The following is an 8,268-nucleotide window of genomic DNA, read 5'->3' on the forward strand; positions in this document are numbered from 1 at the left end:
AGCGGAGAGACCAAGTAAATGTGGTTTAAACTGTCAAATATTGTCACGTAATCAGAGGGGATAGCTTTATTTCATACGAATAATGTTAACAATAAGTCGAGAAATGGCAAATTGTTTGTAGTACGCAAATACCAAAGGAGCTGCTGTTATTGAATACCTGAACGATCCAATGATATACTCAATCAAAAACTCTTTGTCTCTAATTGTAAATTTTTAGTTTAAATCACGCTCCAGTAGAACCAAAGCTAATTCATCAAAATCAATTTTAAAAACACGCTGAAATGAAAGTTTTTCATTAAACATTTAAAGCATTGGAAGTTTATTGTATACGTTCTATTTTTTTCTGCACCTATTGCTGAATCATTTGAGAACGTGAATACTCATTAAAAAGTCTGTTTTAGATAATAACTTAGCAATTTTTTGTTCTGATTCGATTTCTCTGTCTGGCAAACAAAATATTATCGTGAGCGTGAAAACTTTATGAGCTAAATTTTACAAAATTTGCAAATTACAGTATTTTACAATGCTTGCAAAGAGATGTTCTGATGGACGAGAACAGATTCTTGCAGACGTTTTTGTATTCATTTTTTGGAGAAATAGAAATGCAGTTAGGTACGAGCCAAAGATAGATATTTCAGTTATTTTTAACGAATATTTTTAATGTTTTACAGACACTTCGGAAGTTTTTTTGACACACTCCAGTCGGAACTATGTTTCAAGCTTCGTTAGCTTTGCTAGAATACCAAAATTTTAAGCTTCTCCATTTCCAGTCTCGTCCTTTTCTTCAAGTTCTTCAATGCGACTTTTGACACTTCTTTCGTATTCGCTGACATGATTTGTCAGTACATCTGGATTGTTTTTGGCCTTGTCAAGCGTAGCTGCCAGATCTAGCATATTTCGCAACTGCTTCAGTCTATTTTCTTTTTCAACATGCTTTCCACGCTCCTCCGAGTCAATAAGGCGCTTAATGTAGTCAATATTGGTCAGATAGGAGTTGCGCATTGCAATTTCATCGAGTCTGTTTGTTGCACTTGCAGCGCTCATAATATCTTCAATTACGGATTTTCGACAGCTTTGGTATTCTTTGAGCAGGTTTTGGAGCAATTTTTTCTTAGCATCCTTGTCCTTGGTTGCAATGTTGTACTTATGCAACATATCTTCAACAGTTTCTTCAACTGTTTCCAAAACATACTTGTAAACGTTGTTGCTATCTCTGTGGGCAGAAGGTGGGCACTGTCCAGGACATACTACACATTTCCCATTCTGAATTGCAACACAAAAGATTTTGATACCGTTACGCGCATAAGTACAGGGGTTGTGACATGTGTGCTTACAACGTTCACAGTTGCTCACATTAACTTGTGAAATTTCTATGACCTTCCTCGGGACTTCTTTGGGTATCTTATGGTCTTTGTTGGATTCAATTGTTCCCTGTAAGACGATGATATTGTCAATGATATTCTCCACATCTCGTAGCTTATTCATCCCATCGTCAATTTTGCTTTGCAGGCGTCCCAGAATAAAATTTAACTTTTCTCGTTCTTGTAGAACGTCTTTTGTTAAGTACAGACTGGCAGGAGCCACGCTATTCAGATGATTGAAGAAGTCTCTAATTGAGGTGTACCCAAATAGCCACGCCATTTCATTTACTTCATTGCTCGGGTTAGATGCGTAGAGAGCTGAATTATTGAACTTGAAATATTTCGAATACGGTATTCGGTGACTTTTCACGCATTCGAGAGCAGGAGGATTCTGGGCGTCAGCGAAAGTAAAGAACAACGAGACATTTCCACTCATATCTTTCCCGAAAATATTCAAAACCTGATCAAAAACGTACTTTTGTTCGCCTGTGAGCCTAGAGCATCCTGACTGGATGACAAAAGCGATCGAAGTAATTTCCTGAACGGGACAAGCATTTCGGTCATTGAAGAAGTTCTGAATTCTAGAAATAGCATGACCATCATAGTCTATGCCTTTGCTGTCAGCAAAACCTGGTGTATCAATCAAGGTAAAGTCATATGGCGCTCCAAAACCTGGCATCCATTCCAGGTCATAACCAGTTACCCAAGAAGTCATACTGCTCGCTTTGCTTGCACCACAACCAATGTCACGTTCCTGCATTTCTTCGTCATCCACAATTAGTTTGAATCGGAAGGCATCATTGTATTGGACACCGTAGATGTAATTGATTAGATTGTTTATCATGAGACTTTTTCCAGCTCCGGTCATTCCAACCATCATGATCACATTCTTTGGTCTATTCGAGTCAGTTCCCCTTGTTCCAAGGCGATAACGCCGAATTTTTTTACTTAGATCTTCAAAGGCAAGTTTGACAGGTAGTTTATAGACTTTCAGTCCGTATGGGATTACTTCTGATGGGCTCAGACAATCATTCTGTATCAAATTATCAGGCACTATCAAACTGCGTGCAAGTTTTGATTCAAGTGTGATTTTATATTTCTCTCTAATTGTTTTAAGTTGCATCGGTAGTTCATTCAGTTTTGCTTCAGCTTTTGCGCCATTTTGAACAAACTCATTCATCTCAGACATAATCAAAGCCACCTCCCCTTTTTTTAAGCTATCTTGAAGACTTTCGTACTCCAAGCAAGCTGATTTGCTAAATTTAAGATGCGATTCAATCAACCTTTTCAGCTCTTTTGCGCATTTCGTTGCATCCAAAATTGATTCGCCGTCCAGTGGACATTCCGCTTTTGATAGTTCGTTTTTGCAGTAAGCCTTCAGTTTCACCAATTTGTTGTTTGCGGTTTCGAGAATTTCCAAATTCCTCCGAAGGGCTCGTCTTTCTTGGTCACTTATTTGCTTTAGGACGTGTGAACTGGTCTTCAAAAAATTTGCTGCAACAAAACCGCAAAGACAAATAAAAGCTAGCAAAACAATAAACCAAATAATCATCTTTCTATAACTGATAACACGTTCCAAAAGGAATAGAAAATCAAGATTTTACTTTGAACCAAACTTTTGTACTCCTAAACCAACCTTGAAAAACTTTCAGGGATTGTGCTAACGAACCAAATAATACTTAGTTATATTACTTGCTAGCGCAAAACTAAATTTCAGCAACTACCATTATTAAAAAAACGCGAGTTTTTGATACGTTTCATTTGCCCCTGGTCAATTAGATTGTTGAAATGCTTGTATTACCATTACTCATTATACGACTAAAACTGATTTTGTTGCCCAAATCCTCATTTGAACTTGTTTTGAAGCAGAAATTCAGATGATACGTTTCATTTGACCGTTATAAGGTTTTTCAATTTGTGGAAAAATTAAAACCGTCCAGTCTTTGGTTTAAGAAAATCACACGCCCACTGAATTTTCCTGTACAAAAGTGTTCAAAAAAGTGTTGGAGCTAATTTGCTGCTTCAAAAAGTTGTTATGGATTTAGGCAACTTCAAACTCTTCTGTTCAAAAGCTGGAACAATACAGTCTTCCAGAAACCAACTGTTATCGATGAGGCGAAAGTTTGTTATAGTGCTCACATTAACTCAACAAACCAATTTCTGAGTAAGAATGTATTTGTCCAATTAGCAATAGTTCAAGCACAGAAGAAGTTTGGTTCAACAGAATACTGTTTTTTTGTATTTTCTTGTGTGCCGATCGAACTAACAAAGAAAAGCTCTTTAACTTTACAAAATTATTTTAAACTCAACTGTTGACTGGTTGCTTTAAACGATTGATTTTAAACTAATATAAAAAACCAAATCGAGTCAAAAAAAATTTTGCAAACAATATTAGCAAATGAGATTTAAGTAAAACTGCAGAATAGTGATATCATTTATTTGCTTCTGTGATAACAAGAAATGGCTTTCAAAAGTTGGCGTTTCAAATTCTTTCGTCAAAATGTTTTAACAAAGAAACTTTTAGCGATAAAGAAATGGCAATTAATTTTTCAAATACGTTATAGCCATTATTCCTAAGAAGGAAAGAACGAGAAATCCTAATTAGGGAAATATTCAGAATAATAACCAAGTGGAAGATAATTAATCATCTTGTGGAATACGAAGTCAGATCCCTCGAATGCAAACACATTATGAGACCTGAAAAACTTGAAAAAAAACTTCCGAATCGGTGATATGAACTTTAAAATACAAAACTGACTGATTCTGAAGGAAATCGCCGTAACAACCCTTTCCATGCCTTGAAGTTTTTGAGAAATTATTATAAACTTGAATCTATCTAAGAATTGGTTTATTTTGTTCAGATCCAGAGAAGAAAAGTCCCATTTCTGAATACTGCAATAAATGAAAAGGTATAATGTGTATCTTACAGTGTTTTCCACCAATGACAGACAAAGAGGTCTCTAATCTCTTTCATCTATCGCATGCTTACTTATCCCAGTCAGGCTGATAGATAAATACACTATGGTTGTATTATTGACTCTGGTGCTGTATATCTTTACCGCCGTTATAATTGAAGTTTATCTTTAGTGTTTTGTAAAATTGGTAAGTCAAAAAGACTAAAGGAAGTTAGCCTTGGATCGGATTAACTGGTGCGAACAGTGAGTTTAAAAAACTTAACCGTAAAAAGAGTTTATCAAAATCAAACAAAATAATCTAAAACAAAAGATCCAAAACATTTTTCACTCCTTTTCGGTAAAGCTAGACTTAGTCACAGAAGACACTCCCCTAAACAATTGTTTCACGAAGAAATAAAACAAACAAAACCGATCAAACTACACTCACAATCCTTAAAACAAACAGATGGATTCACTCTTATCAGCCACCACATGTGACCGTGTTGAAATACCCACCTCTTTACAACAAAAGAATGAACAGTTATTAGAGGATGTTGAGCCATTTTATACAGTTAAAATGCTTAACGCAACAGAACCAACGCTGTTATATACCACAACCTCACAGTTAAAAGCTACTTACGTCGCAGCCCTAGGACAGCAAAAAATTTGAATCCAAAGATATTTTTGCGTTCAACTGCTGTAACAATTTTGCTTCTGACTAAAATTTTCTGCATTTCTTTAGAGCTAGAGAAGAAAAAATTCAATTATGAAAACTGCAGCAGAGGAAAATACCGATTGTGTACTATACAAATTTCTCAACTAAAAAAAGATCGAAAGACTTTTTTTCTTTTAAATAGCGGATGCATACTTATCACAGTCAGTCTGATAGATAAGAACACAATGAGTAGATTTTTGACCTCCTTGATGAATTTTTACCAACGTTACGATACAAAATTTTCAACAGTGTTTTCCAGAGCCAGCTATTCAAAGAGATTAAGGTAAATCAACAACGCGCGCACAAACAAGTAGACCTTGCTCGTTGCCCTTTAAGCCTGTAAAAAGAAAACAAGTAGAGTCCGACTTCATAATTGCGAACACCAACCAAACGTGAATACGCCACTACGAAACATCCAAAGTTGTTCTACACTCTTCTTTGATAAAATTAGACTTAGTCATAGAAGACATTACCCTAAACATTTGTTTCATGAAAAACAAATTAAAAAACCTATCAAACAACACTAACAATCGATAGAACAAACAGATGGAGAAACTCTTTTTATTAGACACCACATATGACAGTGTTGAAATATCCTCTTTACATTGAAGAAAAAACAATTATTAGAAGATGTTGAGCCATTAAATAAATTTAATATCCTCATCACAACGAATTAACGCTGTTAATTAACACAACCTCACAGTTAACAACTCGCTACGTTACTGTAGAACAACAAACATTCCCTTCAAAAAGAAACAGAAAATCACAGATTAATAGAATAGCATTCAAATCCTACCTCATTGAAATCATAGGACAACGTTGAAACCTTGTGGCAGCAAAAAAAAAGATTGAATCTGAAGCAATTTTTTGTGGAAACAAAGTTTCTTCTTTGAAGTTTCCATGAATTGGAAATTATTTTAAACTTGAATCTGACTAAATGTTGCTTCATTTTTTCAGATCTAGAGAAGAAAAATTCAATTGTGAAAACTGCAGCAGATGAAAATACCGATTGTGTTTTACACATTGTTCTCAGTTAACCGCAGACTTAGAAGACTTTTTCTCATTTGAATAGCGGCTGCATACTTGTGCGGAAACACACAATGTGTGAAATTTTGAACCCCTTGATGTATATTTTTAACACCGTTATAATTGAAGTTTATCTGCAGTGTTTTCAAGAGCCAAATATTCAAAGAGATTTAGTTACGTCTACAACGCTAGTACAAATAAGTAGACCAACCTTTTTACGCCTTAAGGCTGTAAAAAGAAATCAAATAGGGTCAAATAGGGCCTGAACATTGAGTAAATAAATTGTAACCGTAAAATGAACTCATTGGAAACAATCACAATATTCTAAAACGCTTGATCCAAAACATTTTTTCCTCATTTTTGTTAAAAATTAGACTTGGTCGCAAAAGACACTATCCTAAACATTTGTTTCACGAACAAATAAAAAGAAAACAAAAACGATTGAACTCTTTCACAATACAAAAAAAAATAGATGAAGACACCCTTCTCATCAATAACCAGATATGACTATGGAGAAAAACAATCCTTACAGCAAAAATGTGAGCAAACTTTAGAAGATTTTGAACCGTTTTTTATAGTTAAAGTCCATAACACAACCAAATTGGCCTCCTAATACACGCTACATCAAAGTTAAGAGCTCATTACGTCACTGCCGAACAACAACCATCCTCGTCAATAATATACAAGAAATCACAGATTGCTAGATTAGCATTCACATCATGACTCATTGAAATCTCAGGACAACAATTAAGACAACGAACAAGTTTAAAAATTGGGGACCAGTTAACGAAATTGCCACATTCTTCTCATTTACGATTCACTTTTTGTCCTCTTTAAGCTGTAAGCTGCACTTTTGATTTTTTTTTCCAATAAAATCAAAGAGGCAATCACTTACTTTAAAGACCAAAAAATGATGAATTTAAAAAATCAACCACTAATTTTCTAAACGACTGGTTTTCAAGCTAACACAGATACTATTCACTTAAGTGTACATAAAAAAATTCCTCGCCAAGAAATAGAGGGAACTATATTTAACTCAAGTGGTTTTAAGCACACTTACGAATGCTGATCTTCAAGAATCAGATAAAATAGAAAATTAAATATTTCTTCCGCGGCTTTTACACGGTGCCTGTAAAAATCTCTTACGTCATGTATAAAAGGCACTAAAAACAATTGCAAAAGCCTTCTGACATCTAGTAACCAAACTCCAAAAGATGTTCTGCAATACATCTACAACTCAGAATAGTTTCCACAAAACTACGTCTCTATACCATAAGTATCCTCAGAATAAATGCAGAAACCACAAATAGATAAACAACAAATAACATTCAGAAACCATAACGTGGAAAATAGCACTTTCACAGTGGATGATGTAACCGAATCAACTTTTTCTTTAGAAATATTAACATCAGGACCACAAAATTTTGACTCTATCTTTCACACACAACACATGGATACAAATTCTAAGGAAACCAACGTAACAGATTTTCATTCCACTCTCCTTCAAGGCGGAACAATGTTTTTATCGCATACCTTTGAAACCATGTCACTTGGTGATTTACAAAAGAAAATATTCTAAACTCACTAAAACCAAAGTATTTAAGAGAAGTATAAATTACAAAAACTATTTCACAGAACCAACCAAACGTGAATACGCGACTACGAAAGATCCATAGTTCTTTTAAGCCCTTCTTTAATAAAATTAGATTTAGTCATAGAAGACATTACCCTAAACAATAGTTTCATGAAAAGAAACAAATTTAAAAACCTTTGAAAACCGATCAAACAACACTAACAATCCACAAAACAAACAGATGGAGACACTCTTCTTATCAGACCCCAAATATGACAGTGCTGAAATACCCTCTTTACCATAATTGGCCCCGCTCAACAATTATACCCTCATTTAACACTAAAAATTGAAAAGTACTGGCGAGCTTTTCAAAACAATTAATCGCGAAATTCAAAACAATTCGATAACTGACCATTACAAACCCAAAAACAATTACTCCAAGGAAATATTACTCGTGCCTCTGGCGAACAAATAAAAATATTAGCGCTACGAAAAGAACAATAGACTAAAAATCATTTAACAATAATCCAGACTTGAGAGTCGCAAAAAAGAACGACGTTTTAATGATAGCAATCAATACACAATTACCAAATGTTGAACTATTTTATACAGTTAAGATCCTTAACATAAACGAACTCCGTTGTTAAATAATACAACCTCACAGTTTTTCTTGAGTTGGAAATTATTTTAAATTTAAAT

General features: G+C 34.6%; 1 protein-coding gene across 3 annotated transcripts; it reads right to left on the minus strand.

Annotated features, from left to right (window-relative positions):
- Positions 1-201: 201 nt before the first annotated feature.
- On the minus strand, positions 202-3,691 carry LOC142354844 (uncharacterized). Of its 3 annotated transcripts, none has more exons than XM_075407201.1 (2): positions 3,591-3,691; positions 202-2,964 (listed from the first exon to the last, which is right to left on the minus strand). In XM_075407201.1, the coding sequence occupies exon 2, from the start codon at positions 2,911-2,913 to the stop codon at positions 751-753; it is 2,163 nt and encodes a 720-aa protein (XP_075263316.1). In that variant the 5' UTR covers positions 2,914-2,964; positions 3,591-3,691; the 3' UTR covers positions 202-750. The 3 variants fall into 3 exon arrangements, with proteins under 3 accessions (XP_075263316.1, XP_075263318.1, XP_075263317.1); XM_075407203.1 differs by having other exon boundaries at positions 202-2,923; positions 3,591-3,680; XM_075407202.1 differs by having other exon boundaries at positions 3,584-3,678.
- Between the last annotated feature and the right edge of the window lie 4,577 nt (positions 3,692-8,268).

The sequence above is a fragment of the Convolutriloba macropyga genome, unplaced genomic scaffold (assembly GCF_964194025.1).
Source record: "Convolutriloba macropyga unplaced genomic scaffold, txConMacr16.3 SCAFFOLD_4108, whole genome shotgun sequence".
In the NCBI taxonomy this organism is placed as follows: Eukaryota; Metazoa; Xenacoelomorpha; order Acoela; family Convolutidae; genus Convolutriloba; species Convolutriloba macropyga.